The 23681-nt window shown below is 41.8% G+C and overlaps 1 protein-coding gene across 2 annotated transcripts in view; it reads left to right on the top strand.

Annotated features, from left to right (window-relative positions):
* Positions 1 to 8234, top strand: part of TMEM178A (transmembrane protein 178A) — a 29619-nt gene extending 21385 nt beyond the window's left edge. For both annotated transcript variants that reach the window (XM_011970800.1, XM_011970801.1), the window contains exon 4: positions 7277 to 8234. In XM_011970800.1, the coding sequence (XP_011826190.1) occupies positions 7277 to 7518 (242 nt within the window). In that variant the 3' untranslated portion in view covers positions 7519 to 8234. The remainder of the gene's footprint in view (positions 1 to 7276) is intronic.
* Positions 8235 to 23681: the final 15447 nt, after the last annotated feature.

Raw genomic sequence — 23681 nt, 5'->3', positions numbered from 1 at the left:
GTCAGGGGATTTGTTAGAACTTTTGTTAGAACTAAAGATTCTAACAATTGCTAGAACTAAAATAAATTGCAAGGCCATGAAAGCCTACTGAGTGCTCCTTGGGAGACTGAGGGGCCAGTCTGGTTTTAAATGAAAGGAAGTTGAAGGTTCAATGGCAGGTGGGCACAGAGGAGAGGCAGGAGTTTCCTGGGCCAGCTCCACCTCTTCCTGTTCTCAACCCTTATTTTGGATCCATGTGTGGATTGTACCTCTGGACCAGAGGAGCTCAGGAGTCCTCAGGATCGAGCATGGGAAGCTCCTATGTAATTGTTAGGCAACATCAAAACAAGCAAAGCAATACCCACAACAGAAACCACCACCACCACCACCACCAACAACAACATCAAAAACCCAAATAATAAACTTGAAGTTTGATGACCAGTTCTGAAGGACTGATAGATACAACCTAACATTGTTAACATTGTTCTGTTGTTTTGTTTAGTTTCGGTTGCCCAAACAGCATTATTGAAATTAAGGGGGAATCCACTTACAGACCTCATCACCTGAAAACAAAACAACCTTTTTTCAATATTTCCCTTATTCTGGACCAAATCTTGTCATGTATTTGCTTCATTGTAAGCAAAGAAGAAAGGAAAAGGAAGGAGAAGAAAAGGGGAGGGGATGGAAGAGGGGGAGAGGAGAAACATGTTTTTCCATGGAGTGGATATGCTATGCTGGATTCACCTGTTCTGTTGCTATGGGATTCAGGGGGGTTTGTTTTGTTTTTGTTACTACAAATAATGCCTTGAAATTTCCTTTGCAAACACTGAGACAACCACGTCAATCTATTGCATGAGATAAATTAGCTGTAGAACGTTCATATGCAGGAGATGAGAGCAAAAAAAGGGCTAAAAGAATCGATTTTAATTAAGCAGAGTGTCTTTAGCCACTCAACTCAGCATCCTTCCCACAGAGTTTTGATGCTAAACTTAGCCCCTTCTAATGCTCTGCCATCTTCATTCTCTGCCTGAACTTATTAGCTAAACTTTCAAATGAAGAACATCAACCATGTGACAGGTTGGGCGGTTAAAATGGAAACGTTGGAACAATCTTTCTCCTTCTGCCTTATTGATTGCACAGACAGGTCTTGATTACCGCATGTGACACAGCAGCCCTGCTGACTGTCGATGCACATCTGGAGCCAGGTCTCGCCCCCTTTCCTCTTCCCTGGGGCCATGCAAGGGTCCTCCCAGAGGGCCAGGGCCAGCCTGCACATCCCCCATGGGCCTTCAATTTAGACTTTGGATGTCACACCCTCTGAGGTTACACACACACAGGCACAAAAGCATACACAGGCGATTGAGGGAATAAGATTCTCATCTTCCAGCCTTGAGCTTCTGCCCATTACTAGACTATACTGCTTTCAGTGTACTGTGAATGAATATTTCCACCTATATTATTAAGTGATGCATTCTATTTGATGGATATAATAAATATACTTATTATAATTTAAGTTACAAATCTTTTAAAAGGTTATTCAGTGCAAACATTTTTAAACACTTTTTTAGGTCTCTGTTGTAGGATTTTTAGTATTTTTTTAATTCACTAGGAGTCTTAAAAATGGATAAAGCTTGGGCCTCCCTTGGTGGGGGTCTCACTGCTCACCAAATTCATTCACCTTCACAGGCTGCGCCTTGAGTGGCCAACTGGAAGATCACACACAGCATGAAACACTCCCTTCCTGACAGCAGAGACAGAGAAGATAGAGTCCAGGCAGCCCTAGCAGAGCTCCAGGGACAGTTAACACCCACCTACACTGGTTATTCATTCTTTTGTTTCAATGAATCAAAAAAAAAAAAAAAAAAAAAGACTCCGCCATGGTAGGTGTATTGAATTATCTAGATTATCCGTTGATTATGACCTGAAACTACAGGTCCATGATACTTTTTCTATAACCTTGGGGGCCAGGTGTGTTTTGTAATTCAGGATTAAAAAAAATTTATTTTAGAAGAGTAACACAGTGCATATATCCTGTGTTATTTAACACCCTCAGCAAGATCTGGGGTGGCATCTTGAAATCAAATACATTAACATTCCTGCAGCTAAACACATGAATATTCACACTAAATGGGATCAATAAGAACTAGAATAGCCTATGTCAGACCAGGCCAGGATTTGCCACTAAAGAAATTGCTTCAGTCTTTCAGATTGGATGCTTTCAGATTGGATGCTTTTGGGATTTAGGAATTGCATTATGTGTGTGTGTGTGTGTGTGTGTGTGTGTGTGTGTGTGTGTGTAAGACTTTGTTTCTCTCTGTTAGTTCTGCCAGTCAGTTAGGACAATATAGGAATGGCTTTTTGAGTAATCTGTGTGAAAACTAGCAGAAGGCATTTGAAGGAAGACCAAAGAGATCAGAAGGATGGGCAGGCCACCTTTTGAAGGAGTAGGGGAAAAAAAATCAATGTTCATGCCTTTGGGTGTTGTAGTTACATTATTTATCAAGCAGGCTAAACAGGGTGAAGCAACTTCCACTCCTTTCAGTCTTTTAAGGACATTAAAAAATGGTGATCAAAAGAATGGGCCCCGTTACCCTAATTGCATCTTACCAGCTGGCACCATGAAGATTTTAGGGTAGGAAATTAGGTTGATGATTGTGGGGATGGTAGCATAAATTTACTTCTGTCCTGATGTGAAAATATCCCTTCTAGCCCTATAATTCTGTGATATCGTGGTATCTTCTAATTATGAATATTGGCAGAAAACCTTTTAATATTTTATAAGAAAAATAGTTGCATGCAGGGCTTGTCAGGAAACCAGTAATTTATTCACTTTTTTGAAGATGCTGCCGGCAGTAGTAAGGACCGAGCTCAGGACTCAGGAACCTCTCTCTCTCTCTCTCTCTCTGGGGGCCACCAGCTGGCTGAAGAGTATCAGCTAGGCAGGGGAGAAGTGGAAAGGAAGGGAAAGCCTCAGAGAAGAATGGAGGAGAGACCACCTTTCTCCCCATGGATCTTCAGGAAGGACCATTAGATTTTGAACTTTCAGAATGCAGAGGTGATGCCTTATTAATCCTTCCATACTCCTTTCACATACCTTGCATTAATTAGATTGCTGCCAATGAAAATGCAGCATTATCAGAAATAACTTGCTACATAGGTAATCCCTACTTGGGGTAATTTGCGATGAACTGACTCTTAAGTTGGTAGAACTCAACGTATGGCAGAATTCAGTTTCATTCAGGTTTTCTTGACTCCGTGTGCCCAGCTCTGTTGGACTCTACGCAGAACTTATGGGAAATCTAAGAGATCTCTATGACCTCTTCCTGAGATGCATACAGGAAAGTGGAGTGGAGAGATTGCTTGAAGTTCCTGACCACATCAGTGTTGAACTGCGTCCAGCTGTGACCAAAAAGAGCTCATGAAACTTGACTGTCTCTAATATACCAGAACTAGGTTTGGGACATGGTAGATACTCGATAATTGTTGAATAACTTATTGAGTAACACCTAGAATAGTACAATCTTGCTAAAACCTATAAAAAAGCTAAAAATATATTTCGTGCATGAGTACACACACACACATACACACACGTGTGCGGAACGTTATGGGCTTTGTGTCCCCTCAAATACATTTGTTGATGTCTTTGCCCCCACCTCAGAATGTGACAGTATTTGGAAAAAGGGTCTTTAAAGAGAAAATTAAGTAAAAATGAAGTGATATGGATGGGCCCTAACTCAGTATGACTGCTGTCCTTATGAGAAGAGGAGATTTGGTCATGGTGATAGAGGAGAGACTGTGTGAAGACACAGGGAGAAGATGGCCATTGACAAGCCAAGGAGAGAGTCCTAAGTTTAAAAAGCCAACCCCGCTGACACCTTGACCTTAGACTGTAGCCTCCAGAATTGTGAGAAAACAAAGTTCTGTTGTTTAAGCCACCTAGTCTGTGGTAGTTGGTGATGGCAGCTCTGGCAAACTCATGCATATGAGTACTATAAGACATGTATGTGGAACCTAACGTAGAATTCCACACTCTCAACATTGACCTAAAACTATTCATTCAGCTGCAGTAAGAATGCTTTCATCATTTCAAACAATGCTTTTTCTTGATGTCTTTGAATTTAGGATTTTTTGTTTTGTTTTTAAAAATATCTTGAATGGGTTAGGCTTCTTTTACAAAAGCTTGTTGGAAAAGTTGGAAACAATGCTTTTCTCCTCTTAATACATTTCGTTGTAATTATCACACATTCCTGCCCATCTCACAAATCATAGTGGTGGCAGCTATGCATGTGCAAACATTCTTAGAAATGTGAGGGTCTGAAAAGGAAGAGCTCCTAAATATGGTTTTCTTGTCACTCTTTCCTGCCCTGCTTTCCTCTTACTAAGAACAACTTCGAGAGCACTTTGAAAGGAGAAGAGATGTGATGGAAGGGCAAGCTATAGGGGCATTTGTGGGAAGGGGGATGGATAGAGAGGGGACATACTTGTGGGCTGATAGGCCTCCTCTCCACCACGCTCAGCTGAGTGAATAAAGGCAACAATAAGTAAAACAAGTCTGCATCAAAGTTTGATGCATGCCCTGTTCCGAAAAAACTTAACTGGCATAGAGATGCCACTTAAATTAATACAAATAAATAAAGTAAGACAAAGGGATAATCAGGTTTCCAAGGCAAGATGGATCCAAGAGTGAGATTAGAAGCCAAAAGCATGCCATGAAATCCCATACTTTTGCTCATGGTGGGCTATAGATTTAGCTTTAGGGAGCGTCAGTGCTCTGGCAAGTTGGACAAAGAAAAATTCTATTAGTGACATCATTCACAGTGTCCATGAGGTAAGCACAAATCAATTCCCCAGGAAAAGCACAACCATCTATGACATTGAGGGCAGAGAGAAATCATTCTGGTTAAATCCTCAGATTAGATTGTTTCTTGTAATTCTTTTCTATTCAGTATGAACCGGTGGTGTAATGATAGAATTCATGTCATCAAAAGCAATTTTATGGGGTTGGCAGGTGAGAGGAACTAATAAAATAAATGTTAAGTGTAAAATCAAAGGGAGTATATACAGAAAGATAAATATATAGGACATTCCATTTTCATTTAATTGCATAAGCCGAGTACTAGATTCACTAGGAAGTTTTAATGAATGTTCTTGTTTCATGTTTCATTTTGGAATAACAGAATCACAGAAATTTGACACTTTTAGGGACTTCAGTAATCAAGTTTCCTACTCTTTTTTTCCTAGATGAAGAAACCAAGGCTCAGAGAGGTTAGGTAATTTCAAGTTTGCACAGTGTTTAGTAGAGCTGGAAACCAGAATACTTACTTCTCACATCCCAACCCAACGCACTTAGACATCAAAGGATGCTTAAAAGTTTAGGTTTGAACTCAAGCTTTCATAGGTCATTAAAACTATGTTACTTGTAAACATGCTTGCTTTTAGGCGTTCAGCTGTGTGCAAACAGCTAAATGCAGAATACAGTTGTTTTTCCTGTGAAGATGTCATTGTTCTATTATTCTGTTTTACTTGTTGATGCTCCAAAGATTATTTTTTTCTAACTGCCTATTGTTCTACTACCAGCATTTATTAAAAGGGCTTTGTTATAAATAAAAACTGCCTTTGTTTTGGTGCCAGTGAAAACATTTGTGTAGATCTAAGAACATTTGCTTTTCACAAGGTTTGAGAAAAGTGGAGTATTCTTTTTTGAATGGTCCATTACTTTATGAGAGAATTATTTCCATGTCAATTTTTCTCTTTGAGAACTCAAAGTGATATGTTTGCTATAATAAATTGGAGCAAGAAGTCAGAAGAAAAGATTTTATCCTTTTTAGTAAAACAGAATCACTTTAGAGTTTAAATGCAGAATTCAGCAAAGAGTAGGAAATATCAAATTATCTCAGATCAAGTGTCCTTTTAATTTAGGACATTTATTTTCTAAATGCACATTTGGAAAAGGAGTCAGGCAGTGTGCTCTTACATGATTTGAATGGAGGCAGAATTCTAACATTTTAAAGATGGCATTAAGGTGGTCTTTATTTCCTCCAAATTGCTGCCTGCTCTGAATTTGTTTTTCTGCTAGCGTTTCTAATCTCCAAAGCTATAGGTTAAAAAAGGGTGGTGGGTAGGGGGTGGGGAGCTTTGAGGGGGTTGGAGAGGTAATCTGCTACTTTTAGCTCTCTCTTTTCAGTTTCAAAATCTGTGTCTGTTTCCAGTGGAGATGCTACATGTATCTGTAAGGATGCCAAAGGAATTTTCCAGCCAATAAATGTTATCTCTGTTGTATGCACGATAAACCAGACATGAAGAAGAGATGTGTAGGATTCAGAACAGAACTGGACATTCTGATACTTGATTGGGTGCCAGTTTCTGTTTTTCTTATTCACCACATTCTGATCCTCTGCCTATCCAAAAGGAGCATCTTGAGGGTTCATTGTGGTACAATAGAAGCACCTATATCCACATGACTTGAGTAGTAAAAATCCTGTGTTTGGGGCTTATAAAGCATTTTTAAAATCAGTTCTGATTTTAGTGTTGCAGAGGGAAAATTACATACACACGCATTGGTCTAAAAAGCAATGCTTTGGGTCTGTCCGTATTCCTTATGTCACTCCAGTTGCCTCCATTTTGAATGGTGAAAGTGGATGATCTCCTTAGTCAGCTATTTTACACCAATTCCATATTGCTGGACTTAATTTATACTATTTAAAAGCATTCATTCATTGAAAAAACCCATTTGTTGAGGCCCTGGTATATGTAAGACTATGCCTTAACAAAAAAGATTTAGCTACTTGTGTGAATTCATCTAAAATGTTATTTAAGGCAACATGATAAATACTTATGATAATGTTAATTGAAAAAGAAAGCATACTTTGTATAATGATTATAACAGAATAAGTGTATGAAAATAGGTGGAGAGTGAAGGAAAATGAAAACTATTTTGTGCTTGATTTGATGATAGAAGTTTTTCTTTTAAAAATACAACTTTTGCTTTTAATAATAAACAAATAAATTCCAATATATATAACCATTCGAATTAGATAATTCTGAATAATGCAGGTTATCAGAATTTTCCTATCTTTTTCACTCCTGCGTCTCCACTCCCTAGTGTAGGGTCTGGCACACAGAAGTGTTGCCAGTGTTTGTCAAATGAATTAATTCAAGTAAAAGAATTACAGATCATTTGTGAATTTGGAGTGACCGCCTCAATGGTTGATCTGATTTTCATAAAGGCCTGTCTGGCATTTGTCTTGTAACAGGCAAACTGTAACTAATCATTCTGTTCTCTTTGTATTATTTATAGGGATATTTTGCACCATTTCCCTCTGTACTTATGCCGCCAGTATCTCTTATGATTTGAACCGGCTCCCGAAGCTAATTTATAGCCTGCCTGCCGATGTGGAACATGGTTACAGCTGGTCCATCTTTTGCGCCTGGTGCAGTTTAGGCTTTATTGTGGCAGCTGGAGGTCTCTGCATCGCTTATCCGTTTATTAGCCGGACCAAGATTGCACAGCTAAAGTCTGGCAGAGACTCCACGGTATGACTGTACGCACTGGGCCTGTCCACAGTGCGAGCGACTCCCTGAGGGGAACGGCGCGGAGTTCAGGATTCCAAGCACAAAGCGGTCTTTTACATTCCAACCTGTTGCCTGCCAGCCCTTTCTGGATTACTGATAGAAAATCATGCAAAACCTCCCAACCTTTCTAAGGACAAGACTACTGTGGATTCAAGTGCTTTAATGACTATTTATGCTTTGACTGTGAGAATAGGGAGCAGTGCCATGGGACATTTCTAGGTGTAGAGAAAGAAGAAACTGCAATGGAAAAATTTGTATGATTTCCATTTATTTCAGAAAGTTTGTATATAACAATTACCTGAGAGTCATTTCTATTTGCAAAAGGATTCGTAACAAAGAGAGTATAATTTTCTTGTCATTGTATCATGCTTGTTAAATTTTAATGCAGCATCTTCAGAACTTGTCCTGATGGTGTCTTATTGTGTCAGCACCAAATATTTGTGCATTATTTGTGGATGTTCCTTGTCACAGGAAGATTCTTCTTCTGTTGCCTTATTGTTTTTTTTTTTAATTGAAGTCTCTTCTCCGTCTTTGTACTGGAATCGAAATCATAAGATAAACAGATCAAACGTGCTTAAGAGCTAACTCGTGACACTATGCAGTATTGTTTGAAGACCTGTTGTTCAACCTCCGTCTCTTTATGTTAACTGGATTTCTGCATTAAATGACTGCCCCCTTGTTAATCTGGGTGTGTTTTCCTATGTCTTTTAGCTGTATCAACAGGTCTCCCTAGCTACAAGGACAGATGAAAACTCCGTTGTTTTAATAAGACTCTTATTAAGACTTAGTAATTGCTTCATTTCAATTAGGTTGGGCATTATTACCTTTTGTAGCAACCACACACTTGCTGTTGACAAAAGATGTCATTTTCAAACTTGTTTTTAAACCTTACTATACTATTTAAAATTTTCTTCTCTCATTCTGTTGTTCTCCCTTTTTCCCCCTTTCTCTCCCTCTTCCTCCCCTGTTTACCATCTGCCTGGTATGTATCCAGTCATAAGGGTACATGATCTTTGTTTTTGTTCTTGGACCTCTTACAGAAGCGATTTTCAACCTCGGCTGCCCAGAATCACCTGGTGAGGTCAGCTGTACCTAAACTGGGCCTCACCCCAGAGCAATTAACTCAGAATGTCCACAGCTGGGCCTAGGCTTGAGCATTTTTGAAAAAACATCCCAGATGATTCTGATCCACAGCTGCGATTGAGAGCCACTCGTTTGGGCCAGAGCTGTGGTTATCTCCTTAGCTACTAACCAAGTGAACTCGCTTATTTAGCAGTTACTATGTGCCAGTAACTGGGCTGTGGTGTCATTTCCCTTAGTCCTCTCCAAAGCTCTATGAGGTAAGTGCTGTTATTTTACATTACTCATAAGCTGAGGATCAGACTCAAAACATTCGCTTATTTTTTTCTCAATCCTTTTTCCTCTGTGTGGGTTTTGGGACAACAGTTAAAATTCTTCCGTTCTCTTATCTTTCAGTGGAGGGGTGGGGACTCGCCGACTTCTAAGTTTTTCCTTTTAACTCCAACCCTTATCCCCGATTCTATACACAATGTAGGATAAACATGGCCTGTAAAATAGAAGACGCCATGTCCAGAAGTAAGATGCTGTTTCAGATTTTAGTTTCATAAAAGATTTTTGTTTCTTCTTTATAAAAACTGATTTCGTCCTCATAAAAGGAAAATGATCATCTACTCCCAAAGAATAGAGTCTGATTTCCAAGTGGCAGTGTCCACATATTGTCACGTAAGGGCCGAAAGGGGCTGGAGGATGCCGGCGACCACACCATCTCTGGCTCCGTGGCTCCAAGGCACAGCACAGGCTTGTGAGTATATTCACTGGCACTCTCTCAGGCCTTTTAATATACCAGTCCCTCTGGATGAGAAAAGAGACGTATAGAAAGGGGCAATTATTTTCACTTATTATGTGGGAAATTCTCAAAGCAGGAGAGCTCTTTCTTTGAAGTCTTCTTTAAAGATCCCCATAGAAGATGTCAAGACTCTTGGACATTTATATTCCAACCAACAAAGCAGTGTCTGAGTGAGTAACTTTTGAAGTTTCAGAGAAGTTTCCTAGGGGTTTGAGGTGAGAGTAGAAGAAAGCCTTGCGGTGGCAGGAGGTTGAAGGGTTCACACACCAGAAAGATTTGCCCCGAAGCCAGGGGAGTTCACTTAGGATTCAAACCAGTGCTGGCAAGGACTGAGGCTCCCTGCCTTCCAGCCAAAGTGAGCTTGAAGCAACCAACGTGCCAGGCCAAGGTTCCTTGCTTTCTACGTACTGTCACGGAAGTGTGGGCAAATGTTGCCAGTGCTGGGCATTTGGCCCTGAGTCCTTGGGCTTCTCTTAGGAGTTTTTTCTTAACTGGCTTGTGAATGAAGAATGATTGAAATGATTGCACAGTACTGTGCGGGACAGAATAATGTATTGAAATCCTTTGTTCTATGTTCTCTCTGTCCACACACTGCTCTTTTTTAACAGCCTTGTCCTTGGTTTATTTGCCGTATTAGAACCGCTGTTGTCCATTCTGGGGAAACCCTCCCTCATCTTTCAAGGACCACCATGGTCCTTGATAATCAAGATTTCCCAGGATATGGGAAACCTCCATAGAACATAATAGCCCCCATAACGTTTCTTATGTAGTCAACAAATATTTACTGAATGACTATTATGTGCTTACATTCTAGCACTTGGGAAACATTAGTGAGGCAAAACAAAAGTTCTTGCCCTGGTAAAGCTTATGTTCTAGAAAAATGCAGTGAAGGACAAGTGAAAAAAATTAAGGTTACTCTTTTTGGCCCTAAATTGTTTTAGAAGTCCAGGGTTATTCAGTTATTAAAATAAGTTTCTTTTAAATTACATTCCCATTGGCTATGCATTTCATACTTCACAACATTCTCATTATTTGAATCTAGCCCTGGCAAGATAAAAAATACTTTTTTTGTGGGGGTTGGGGGTGGGGGCTGGGGGATGCCTCTTAAAGATTTCTTATTCGAAATTGAAGTCTGAGAATGACAAAAGTGTGCCCCACAGGTGAGCTAGGGGAATAAAAATCTGGGAACCTGCGACTCAGGTGAATGGGGGTCCACGAGCTCAAAATATAACACCTGATGGAGGCTGGCGCAGCTGGGATGCTCACGCTGCCTGGGCACCCACCCCCTCCGGGTCTTTGCTCAGGCTCTTTCCTCTGCTGGGGACACCCACTCCTCTGCCTGGCTTATTCTGACTTTTCCCTGTGTCTCAGCTTCCACACAACACTCCTGGACACCTCCTCAAACATGCTGCACTGCTTCAACTCCTTTCCTGATCAGTTACGCTCTGCATGTGAATTGCCTGGTAACCCCTAACCAGATCATAGACTCTTATAAGGAGGAATCTGTGGCTTGTCCTGGTGCTCCGCCCGCCCAGTGCCTGGTACACCATAGGTGCTCTTCAGTCTTTGTGGAATCAATACATGGATTCAGAGTCACAGAGAAACTCTTTTCTTTCCTGGACAGAGCTGACTCCCTTAGCACCAATTTTAGGGAACCCATAAAAAATATACAGTAGTGTGATGAGGCTAAATGGAAAGAGAATATAGCTTGGCAAGCAAGGAAGCCTCATTAGAATAATTAAAGGGACTATTAACCCAAACCAACCTAGACATAACTTAAAATGTGTTATGAACTACTATGGAACATTTATTTGATGGCTCAAACATTATTAAGTTAGTAACCTCAATATGGTTCTACACCTCGTTTTAAAGCGTTCTCATTTACGTGCGTGTGTTTTAAATCTCTAATTGGAATTCTGAAAGGAATGCTTCAGAAATGACTTCCTTTGAATGCAAATAGCTATCCTGACCAAGAACACACTTAAATTGCATATGAATTTCTCTGGGGCCTTGCCCTTTGACTGGAAGAACAGGAAGTTTTCTGTGCTGCATGCAGTACAAACACAAATGCTTGAAGATGCTCAGGGCAACCAAATGCATACTGGCAACTTGGCCATGCAATACATGCTCCTCTTAATGTGCAACCTGTATTTTGCCAGGCATCAAAGCAAGATTTCTAATTGTCCTAAAACATTAGAATATGTCTGCCTGGAGCCCCTGTAAGAGGAAAACAGATTGGCTGGCTATAAAATAAGATAGCATTTTTTCTGTTTTTATTTCCCATTTTTTTCTCCCCTTCAGCCTTCACTGTAAAATATCGCCTGCTACTATAAGGTCTGGCTATGCTTGGTTTCTCTCAGGTCTCTAAGTGAATGTTTTGCAGAGAGGAAGGAGACAGGACCATGAGTCTAGAGCAGAAAGAACAACGGAACAGTGGTGCAGGTGAAGTTGCCGAGATAGGCAGAGGCTTGCTGGCCGCAGCAAAGAGTCTAGGTTTTACTCTGGTAATAGAAAACAAATGGCCTAAAAAAGGATAATGATGTGATATGATTTCCACTTTAGGACTATCAGTTGGCCAGGTGTGGTGGATCACACCTGTAATTCTAGTGTTTTGGAAGGCTAAGGCTGGAGGATCTCTTGAGTCCAGGTGTTCAAGACTAGGCTGGGCAAATAGTGAGATCCTGTCTCTCTAAAAACATTTTTAAAATCAGCCGAGTGTGGTGATACATGCCTGTAGGCTTAGCTACTCGGCAGGCTGGGGCAGGAGGATTGCTTGAGTCTAGAAGCTATTGAGCTATTATCACACCACTGCACTGCACTCCAGCCTGGGTAACAGAGTGAGACTAGTCTCAAAAAAAAAAAAAAAAAATTCAGTGTTGCCACTGCTGCTGGATGGAGAATGGATTTAAAGAGGCACAACTAGAGGTGAAAAACCCAGTTAGGAAGGAGGATGTTGCACAGGAACCCTGGAAACAAAATTGCGCCTGGATGGAGAGGGTGGTGATGAAAATGCAGAGGAGTAGGTGGACGTATTTTAGAGATGGAATTGATTTGCTGGTAAGTTACATGGTGGTGGGGAAAGAAGGGAAGTTAACTAGGATGACACCTAAAGAATTTGTAGAGTTAGGTTAATTACTAAGGAAACTGCTTCTTGTATCAAAAAGGAGATAAAATAATTTGGGAAAAAGGGAAAAATTGCTAAGTTTTATGGTTAACTCAGTGTCATATAGGATAGCATTTATTTAATGGAGACTGGAATTGGCAATTGTAGTTGAGAAAATAGCTCAATGGCCCAAATGCGCCTTCTTGCTATTTGACACAGCTGCCAGCCGATTCCTCTCTGATTTCCAGTTGTTTTCCAGAAGTTGTGCATCTCAGACCTGAAAATAGGATTCAGTTTAAGTGTGAGCTTGATCAATTAGTAGTGGTTGAGAAGATTTCAGTCCAGGCACAAGGGGGAAAGATGTAGCATTTGTGAATGAAAGGGAAAGGCAGATGTCACATACTGGCCATCCCCAGTTTCAATCACACCAGATAGACTATTGGTCTGCTTCAGGTAAGCATTTCCCTTTTTTGGAACTCATGAGAAATTCTGAGACTAAACTCCCACATCTTAGGGCTGATCTTCCTAAAGCACAGACCATTGTCCTAGTGAAGTGCTCATCTTGGTTGGCCCAGAGTCTGATCAGGCCACTGCCTTGAGTGTGGGTATGAGGATGGATGAACTGTACCTTTATGCTCATCAGGAAGTGTTCTAAATCAAGACCTTAGGGGCAAATTCCCTCAATATCTGGCTAACTATGAAGCGGCATCCTCTGGGGATCCTGGAAAGGGCATGGAAACCTTGCTATAGCAAGGGTGCACGGAGGCTCCGCTGGATCCTACACAGAGGGTCTGGGCTCCCTTGACTTGCTCCCAGAACACAATCACAGCTCAGGGCATTTCACTCTTGAATCATGAAACACCTTTTATATCCATCCTCATAGCTTTGCCTGTCAGTCAGGTTGATTGTGATGAACACATAAATACTTGCTTTAGAAACTTGGCCAGGCCTGAACTGAACTTCACCCAGCTGTGGCTTCAGTGGGCTTCAAATTCATTCTCCACAGGTAAAACACATTGCACTTATCATATTGGTTGAATCTGTTAATCACAAGAGTTTAAAATGAACCTAAAGACCCGAATAAATTGTTGAAGTTTTCTTCTCAAAGAATAAATAGATACGTAAGTCAATAATAAAGCACCTAATTAATTCTAAGAGGATGGCAGTGGAGCCATATTATTGTCAACTTTTAGGTCTCCTTCATTCTTGTAAATATTAGACATAAATAAGAAGTGGCAAAGAAGGCTCGGATTCTCATAAGCTATTCCAGCGCTGTTTCTTGTCACTGATCAGACCGAGTCCTTGAGTGAGGGACTGCCTCAGTATGTCCTCAGTGACAGGGCTGTGTCCTTTATATACCATATCTTGTTATTATTTTCCCCTACTTTGTGGGTAGAGAAGCCAAGGCTTACAGAGGTTAAGTAACCTTCCCTAAGATACTAGCCAAGATTTGGTTTCCAGCTTGCTCACTCCAAAGTCCTTCCACCTTCCTGCACAGCATCCACGTCAACTACCCAAGACCCAGCAGTATTTCCATAGTGCATTTCTAACCCTATCTGAGCCTACTGTCAACATCTCATACATCTAGCTAGGTTCACATTCCCCTGCATTTTCCAAGCGTCTCTTTGGAAGTTACTGCTCTATAGTTTTTAATCAAGCTTCTATATTTCTCAGCCAGAGTGCACACTGCACTTTGTAATTCTGTAAAGAATGCCAGACCTATTTTTGTAAGCACAGAACCTCTCCTTACATGACTGACCTTCAAGAGACCCGGCAGTTTGCAGTAGCCTAAAGGTATGATAGCAATTTTAATTACCTTCTTGGCACTTCCCCCGCAGAACATTATGAGAAATTCCCATGTCAGTAGGGCTGCTCAAAGATTTATATTTAAGTGGGTATGTCCTCCTTGCTTTGTCCTGTGACAGCATCCCTGATGGCAATTTTTAAATTATTAGATGAAAGTAATTAAAAAAAAAAAAAAAGAGGCTATCTAGCCTTATGGTTAGAGGTAGGATAGCAACTCAAAGACTCATGAATTTCCATCCTTGCTCCCTGACTGTCTTGATGTGTGGCCCTGCAAGTCAATCATCTCTCTCAATCTCTCTGGAGACATCCATGAACTAATGCGATTTCCAAGAATGGTGGTAATAACTACACATTTAAGAAGCCTGAAAAATACTTTGAACACCTCTACAAACTTTTATTTCCTTTATCCAAGTTGAATGTGAACTAATTTAAAAGACGTAACATATTAAGTGACACTAACAGTAAAATAAAGCCATCTGATGTTGAATCAAAACAAGGAAACCTTCCAAGTTTTTTCTTATATCTCAAGGAAAGTACAGTACTTCATTTCGTATTTTCCCTTTGAGAGACTGGTCACCGTGCAGTGACTTAGAAAACACCCCATAACCAAACCAAAACAAACCTCAAGACAGCCTTGGAGGCATATGGAAACTATGATGGTCATCCCTCTTTTGACAGCAGAGGAACGGAGACTCGGAGCACTAACCCGAGATCTCTCAGCCAGTCTCTGGCAGAAGGTTCACCTCCCCAGCAAAAAAGTCAGGTAGATTTTGAGGTCAGCCTGTCCAAGTAAGTATCTGTATTTCTACAAACACGTCGAGGAGCTTCCACTTTACAGGCGTCTGTGGTGACGACGGTAAATCGCTATTATGCCAACATGTCTCTCAAATAAAATGGACTTGGGAATTGAAACTGAACCAACTGTGAAAGGTAATCTGGGGGAGATAATGCATGTGATTAGTGCAGTATTGACTCAAGAGATGAACCAGTTCTTAAAGAATTCTCCAAATAAAGTAACGGTTTAAAGAGTGTTCACAGGAGTAAGGGAATGGTTTTCAAGAGAAGTGAAATGAAGATGAGGAAAGACCGAGGGTGAGCTAGAGGGAGAGCCTTGTTGGAGCCATGCGGGGTGGGATGGGTGAGTGGCCCTCAGAACCCTATCCAACCCCCCAGCCCCGCCAAAACCAGTTCCTTTGAGGAGCCAGATGAGTAAGAATACAATGAGTTAAGAGGAAATTCAGTACAATTTCATTATTTTTTAAAGCAATCAGCCTGTGGGTCTGTAGGCCCTGTGATACGCCTACATAATCAAGAAAGGTGTCAGAAAATGTCAATCTTTTACCTAGTAACGATTGAGGAGCTGCTTCTGTGTTGCACGATTCCATACATTCCAATATCACACAGGAAAAAGAAAATCTTCCCTCAGGGAAAGACAATTTGTTCTTGTTTCCTTTGTGACACTGGAATGCATGGATTTGGCCAATGCGAGGGAAACTTGGTTCAGCATTCTGAACCTTTCTGGCTCTGTTCACTTGGTTGGCAGATGACCACGAAAAGTAACTTGTTTGGGATGTCAGTGGGTGTGGAGGAAATGCCAGTAAATGTGTGCTGAAGGAATGAGGGAATAAATGAATGACACATCACCAAGATGGTGATCCCTGGTCCGTGAAGCCGACTTGCTGCCTCACAGCCTCTATTTCTCAACGTTACTTTTCTTTGGTTGTTCTCAGGCTTTGCTTACTATTGTAGACTCAAACTCTTTGTGGTCTCTTTAGGAGCAGGTCCACAGTGGCAAAATGGTTCTGGGGCCTCAGCGAAAAGAGGGACATCTCAATACTGTGGAACAAAGACACATGTGGTCAAATGAATGACCAGTTGTGTTCACTTGCTCATTCACATGTTCTTTCATTTGTCACATCTCTATAGAGGCCCAGTATGTGCCAGAGACTGATTCAAGTGCAGGGAATACATAGTGAATAAATCAAAGCTGCTGCCTTCAAGAAGTTGCCATTGTAAGGTGACAAAGGAAAAAAGAAAAAAACTTCCTTCCAGGAAAGACCATTTGTTCTTTTTTCCTTTGTGTCTGTCTCAGAGAGACAGACAGTAATAAAACATGGCTTGCGCAGTAGGTGGTGGTGATATGTGCTATGAATGAAAAATGAGGTGGCTAGGAGAATAGAGTGCTAAGGGTGAGGGGATGGCCAGTTTAGGGAAGCCAGCGTTGGCTTCTCTGATAAGAAAACACTTGCGCAGAGAGCCTGAGCAATGCAGGTGACTTGAGGAATGTCCAGGAAGAGTAGAGAGCAGGTACAGAGGCCTGGGATGGGAACAAGCTTTGCATGTGGCAGGGTCAGCGAAAGGTAGAATGAAAGGGAGAGTTGAGATGAAGTAAGAGGGAGATGAGGCTACCCGGCACCCTTTGAACACCTTTCCAATAAAACCCAAGACTTCGGGTTTCATTCTGAGTAAAATGAAAAGTCATTGGAGGATTCCAAACATAAGAGTGGTATAATCTGACGTACAGAAAAACAGACAAAAAACCTTTGGCCCAGTGAACAAATTGTCCCCTGTTAATTGGTTCGCATGTTAATACCCAGTGGCCAGTACTGGGCATTTGGGTCTCTCTGGCAAAATACACGGTTAATGTGTCCACTCGTCCAAGGTGAAGTCAATCTTACATAGTGTAGAGATACCAAGGGCAAGAGTCACAAAAAGGCAGCTAGCAGGGTGACCAAAAAATGGTAGAAATAATGTGTAAGGGTTGGGGGTGGGTACGGAAGGGCCCTGGAGTAATTGCTGTCATTTGTTTCATCTTGAGCAGGCAGTAACTCACTGAAGAAACTTAATGAAAACTGACAATATTAAATGATTGTGGCATTCAGATGGCAAAATTACACTTCAAATCTCCTGACTCTCTGGAACATAATAAATTCATGGAATTTAAGATAAAAAGCTGAGCTCTTCAAGCACGTTTTAAGTTGTTTCTTTACATTTCCAACAATCCGTAAATTTCTCTCAAATGTTTTCCTGGACTCAGCTCATTTTTCTCTCTCTGCCGAGGTGTTCCAGAGAGTGGCTTCATCCCTCCATTTCCAAAGGTCAAGGATATTCCTGTATCTCATAAGCCTGGACTTCCGGCTGGCATCCTCTCGCTCCTGCTCACATCCCTTTCAGAGAGCTGTCACAGCAGCCATTCAGGCAGGGCCAGTTTACCAAGGAGCATTTCTAGAACCTGACATGTAGCGAGTACTCACTGCCTGGTAGCTAAGTAAAGAAAGAAGCAAATGAATAAATGAATAAATAAAAGATTTGAGAAGGCTACAAACACTATGGGAAAATATGAGCATGCGTTAAAAAAAACTCACCTGGATTTCTTAATTAACAAGATTTTGCTAAGACTGCATCTCACTAATTTTAGTCCAAGGGCTTTCTTGCATAGCTCTCTGAACAGACATATTTACTTAATATCTAAGTGAGCATTTCTTCTCAAACTTCAGTATATTTTGAATCCCTAATGAGACTTAGCTTTTTGATTTTTTAATGATACTTTAAGTTCCAGGGTACATGTGTACAACGTGCAGGTTTGATACATAGGTATACATGTGCCATGTTGGTGTGCTGCACCCATCAACTCATCATTTACATTAGGTATTTCTCCTAATGCTACCCCTCCCCCAGCCCCCTACCCCTCGACAGGCCCTGGTGTGTGATGTTCCCTGCCCTGTGTCCAAGTGATCTAATTGTTCATTTCCCACCTATGAGTGAGAACATGCGGTGTTTGGTTTTCTGGCCTTGTGATAGTTTGCTGAGAATGATGGTTTCCAGCTTCTTCCATGTCCCTGCAAAAGACATGAACTCATCCTTTTTTATAGCTGCATAGTATTCCATGGTGTATATGTGCCACATTTTCTTAATCCAGTCTATCATTGATGGACATGTGGGTTGGTTCTAAGTATTTGCTATTGTGAACAGTGCCGCAATAAACATACATGTGCATGTGCTTTCATACTAGCACAATTTGTAATCTTTGGGTATATACCCAGTAATGGAATTGCTGGGTAAAATCGTAATTCTAGTTCTAGATCTTCGAGGAATCGCCACACTGTCTTCCACAGTGGTTGAACCAATTTACACTCCCACCAACAGTGCAAAAGCATTCCTATTTCTCCACATCTTCTCCAGCATCTGTCGTTTCCTGACTTTAATGATTGCCATTCTAACTGGCGTGAGATGGTATCTCATTGTGGTTTTGATTTGCATTTCTCTGAGACTTAGCTTTCTAGGTTATATAGGAAGTTGGTGTCTCCCTGGAGAGCTGTCTGCCTCTTGGATGGTTTCCAAGTGTCCCTTTGATTCAGGCATTTATTTATTTCCTCCTACCAGGAGCTAGTTCAATTTAGTTCAAAAAATATTAATTGTTCTTGTCTGGGCCACACCCTGTACCCTATTCTGGAGGAGGAAAAAATGCTATAAAATAGTACTGCATTTATTTGATTTCCTCAAATTTTCATAAATTTTCAAAAAGCTTTATAGTTGTGTGCATTTATTAAAGATATTTTAGCAGAAACTAAAATCATGATTTAATTCTGCAGAGTACACCGAGATCATTAATACCACTACCCCTTATGATCTACATCACTGTCACTCCAAATCAAGAAATGAATTTTTTTTAATCCATCATTTGTTGCATTTCAGTCACACAGTCCACGCCTACATGTTTCTTCTTTTCTCCTAAAGATGTATGTAAGGCTTAGGCAGACAATGACAAAGACTGTATTATTCAAAATCTTTGGGAGGCCAAAACATTAAAAATGATTTTGGGGAGGGAGTGCCAAATACTGATAAAATAGACACCTAGAAAATATGGCAAAAGAAAAAATGCAAAACATTTGGAGGGACTCCACTGAGAATGAGATGTGCAGAGCCTGCAGGGCAGGAGAGTGCTTCAGTAACCTTGGTGTGTGGCACAGGACCCCCAGTTGCAATCAACAGAATAACTCTAGGTTGTTCAGCAGAAAAGGAATTCATTAAAAAAAAAATTAGAATGCTCAAGGGGGCCAGAAAATTAATCTAGGGGACTACACAACCAGGAACACCATCCAAACCATACAACAAGATGGTAGTTTCAAAGATCCACTGCCACCCCTGCCGGGGAGCCACACGATAGCTTGCACCATGGATACTGAACCCTGAATGCTGTCCTCTACCCCAGCTAGCCCCCGAGGCCAGATGCTTCTGCTGCCTGTCCCCCAGAAAGTGGACTCCATGGTGCCTGGTTCCTCCGCATAGCTCACATCTGAATCCAATGATCATATGTCAGTGTCTGGCCTCCACCCTACCTATAACACAGGTTGGAAAAGCTGTTCTGGTTCCTGCCCTGGAGAGGTGGGACTCAAACATTGGAAAATATGATAATTTACCACTTTGATGCACCCTTTGGATGCCCAACATCAATATCTGTTCTTAATTTGATATTTAAACTTCCTCCAAATAACAAATATTTGCATGTAAAATATGCAGTTATACTTGACACAAAAATCTGCTCATCTTCTCGCCTTCTGACAAGGGTAACACATCCATGTCAAGAACATGGTTTCTGGGTGGCTTCCATTCCTCCTCTAGTTCCATCTGACGTTCTGTAAGTTAGGGTTTACACTGTGGGATGGAACTCTTAAATTGGGAGGGAGTTTAAAGTCATCCTACTCTTGACCAGTGGGAGACAGGAGCTGGTGGATATTCTCTCCTTTTGCTCCTTAAGCAGACGATTCTGGGTTGCATCCTACGCAGCTCTTCAGAGGGGTCCTACAGGATCAGATCCCAGCTTCTCACAGTGGTGATCTGCTCAACAGTGCATCCTTGGATTACCTTTTTCCTTATTTCTCTTTTACTCCTTCCAGTCGCCAGCTCCCAGAATAAATTATCTCCAAGAAAACCTTTGTCTCATCTCCGGTCTTGGTAAGAACCTAGGTTAACATTGGGTTCTAGACATACCTCTCTCTGATTACTAGGAGCAAACACTCCAGCCCACATAGTTCAACCTGTTTGTGTGTTTCTGTCCAGTGGAATCAATAACCCAAAATAATTGGGTGGCAGTCTTACCTCTTAATTCAATGGCTTCTTGTTGTGTTTGCTGACAGAAGAAATCCTCTCTTGGGAACGATTTTGAAAGGAGTAGGGTTTCCACGAATGACCCTGGGTGCTCAGAGTGGATTAAATGGACAATGAGCAGCTGGGAATTTGGGGGCACCTCTTTTCTCAGAAAAAGGGGCTGACTACATTCAAGCTCAGATTCCCATACAACTGGTGGTTTTCCCCTCACCTCTCCCTGGCAGGGAGATTATAACATATCATGTGTCCCTAAGATCACTAGGTCCTTCAAGTTTCCCAGGTGCAGGGCAGCTGTCTTTCTAGACAATTCCTGTAAAGAGCTGATAGATCAAATCCAGACTGCCTGGCATCAAGAAGCTTATGCATTCCCCTAGTGAAAGCTCCTTTCTCATGGTTGCCCTGTAAGAAAGGAGACCCACAGGCTGGTGGCAGTAGCGGTGGTGGTGGTGTGGTCATTTGTTCTAATGTAACTGATCTTTCCAAGAGATGGAGAGACCAGTGGATGGTATGGAGTATGTCTTGACTTTTCATGCAATAGGAGACAGCACTGAAGGTTCCCACCTGGAACAAGAGGCCTTGAGACCTCTAAGCCAGGGAGCCCAGATGCTCTAGTGATAAGATGCAAACATTTTAATAGGGTAATTAGGAGTGATATAGTAACAGGTACCACTCTCACTTCCAGCTCTTGGGCTCTTTATTCTGACTACGGGAGAAATAGCACCATCTATTGGCTGTTGGTTCATAGCACACAGAGTATCCTGTATGGAGGCACCTCAGCTTCTTAAGGAGTTATCTTCCTGCTGGCACAATAACTGCGTGTTCAGTAAGCCATTCCATCATGCCATAAGGCCTTGTGCTTCAGGTTATGGAACACATGGTAAGACAAGAAATCCCATGTGCCTCAGTCTCTTGTCTCACTGTCATCCCTGTAAAATGAGCTCTTTAGTGAGAAGCACTGTTACATGGAAATGAATGATAGTGAATAAGGTAATTTGTTAAGTTCATGGGAGGTGTTGTTGGTATTCAAATACAGAGTAAATAGTTATTCCAGTGAGGACTAATTATTGCCCTCTTCACAAGGGGAGGGTCTTCAATATAATTCCCCTCCTGTTTGTAGTTGTTTTAGTTCATTTAGTGTTGCTATAATAGAATACTTGAGACTGAGTAGCTGATAAAACTTGTTTATTGAGCCCATGATTCTGCAGGCTGAAAAATTCAAAAGCATAGTGCCACATCTGGTCAGTTTCTGGTGAGGGCCACGTGCTGGCTCAAAATATGGCAGAGAAGCAGAAAAGTCAGTGGGTAGGTGCAAAGAGAGCAAGAGAATGTCTAGGAAGCAGAACTTGCTTTTAACAACAGTCAATCTCTGGTAACTAATCTAGTCCTGGGAGAGTGAGAATGAACTAGCTCCAAGAGGGCATTGATCCATTTGTGAGCGAATCTATCGACATGACCCAAATACCCCTACTAGGTCCAACCTCCCAAAATCATCATGTTGGGGATCAAATTTCAATGTGAGCTTCCAGGAGGACAAACTCAAACCACAGCAGTAGTGTTACATTAAGTCTCAGGGCTGGTCACTGCTGCTGGAAATTAATCAGCAGTGGCAGTAGCCACATCTTGGCGAGAAGTCCTTGTTGGGCCAGTGCATTGTTTCTGTCTGTCTCTGCAACCATTGTCTATGGGGCCACTGAGCAAGCACCAGGATGGCTGGGGAAAAGGTAGGGCACTGGGCAGGCAATCTTCCACCTACATACTTAGAACCTCCTACACATTATGGCCTCTTGAGACTATTCCAATAGGACACATATATTCACCTATATTGGGGTTTAGTATAAGATGTCCATCCACATTCCTCTTCCCAAGACCTTCTTTCATGTCCCTGACCATCCATCTAAACTGACACTCATGAGGATGACATGGTGAGGATCTGCCTCTGAGGCCATCTCTCCTTCCAGGAAAAGTACATAATGTGGACCACTCCAAGTCCTGCTCCCTGGGAGGATATCCTTTCCCCACTGTCTTTCACTGAGTGGGGCTGCAATTAAATTCCCACAGGTGCCAGCAAAACTCGCAGAGTCATCTGTAAGCCATATTTGACTTTTTTCTCCTTGGTGAACTGCGCACTGGAGATTCCCCATGAGACCATGGCTATGAGGGAAGGGTGAGTGTGGCAGGAGGCACACTGAGAGGAAAAAGCACTGACTGCCCCTGCAGCTCATGAGTGCAGTCAGCCATGTGGAACTCAGTGCTGATATATACCACTCCCATCTGATGAGGATGTGCTGCTGGGTAGGGTCCATGCGACTTTTGGCTTGGTGTGTCATTACTTCAAGACGGGCAGCTTAGGTCACATGGTCACCTAGTGTCCCATGGTCAAGCCCTCAGAAGCAAGTCCCAATAGCAAGTCAAGAGTTATTTCCAAAAGGAGAATAATTACTTGCATAAAAGAGCTTGGCTTTGCTCCAAAAGCTAAGAGGCTGCAGCTGTGCTTCCTCTACTGGGATTTGCTGCAGGCTCCACACACCCTCCAGGTCGGCCCCAGTTGCTCTGAGCACCATCAGATCTCCTGGGTCTCTAAGGGCATTAGGGAGCTGCTTACAGTAGGGCTGGACCAACTGGAGAGCCGTCTCTTGCCCGCGCCACAATTAATAGTAGAAGAGTCAGAGCAGCAAATCCAAAGCTTATGTAGGCTGCCTTCAGATGCCAGAGAGTTCCATCAACATCTGTGCCTTTCTCAGTGGTGGCACTAACATCTGCAGCTCCTACAAATATATGGTATTGCCTTTGCCTATTTTGGTTGGAAGGGGAACCTAAGGAGTGTGAAGCAGCCCTTCCAAAAATCTATACCCTTACTCCATGGATCAGAAAGCCATTATGGGTATTCCGCAACTGCTGAGGGTAGCTATTCCAGCTACAGACTCAGACACTGGGTAAGTTACTGGATGGTTTTTCACTGAGAAAGTTGAAGTAGTTGAAAGAGAACTTCCACAGTCTACCACCACCACATCCGCCCACCTTCCAGCATCTGCTCCCACTTATAATCTGTTCTCTTACAACACGTGTTTCTGTAATGGGCATTAAATCGAATATTGCTAAGTAAGGAGATGATGTCACTCTGATGTGGAAACTGGGTTGGTTCATATATGATTTTTTCTCTTTAGCATGTTAAAGCTTTGTGTCACCAGACAGGAGCAGTTGAATGCGAAGGATGCCAATGGAATGAGCTGAACGAACACGGTGTGG

Source organism: Mandrillus leucophaeus, unplaced genomic scaffold, assembly GCF_000951045.1.
Source record: "Mandrillus leucophaeus isolate KB7577 unplaced genomic scaffold, Mleu.le_1.0 Scaffold974, whole genome shotgun sequence".
Classification (NCBI taxonomy): domain Eukaryota; kingdom Metazoa; phylum Chordata; class Mammalia; order Primates; family Cercopithecidae; genus Mandrillus; species Mandrillus leucophaeus.
Note: the sequence above shows the minus strand (reverse complement) of the source record. Positions and strands in the feature narration are given on the sequence as shown.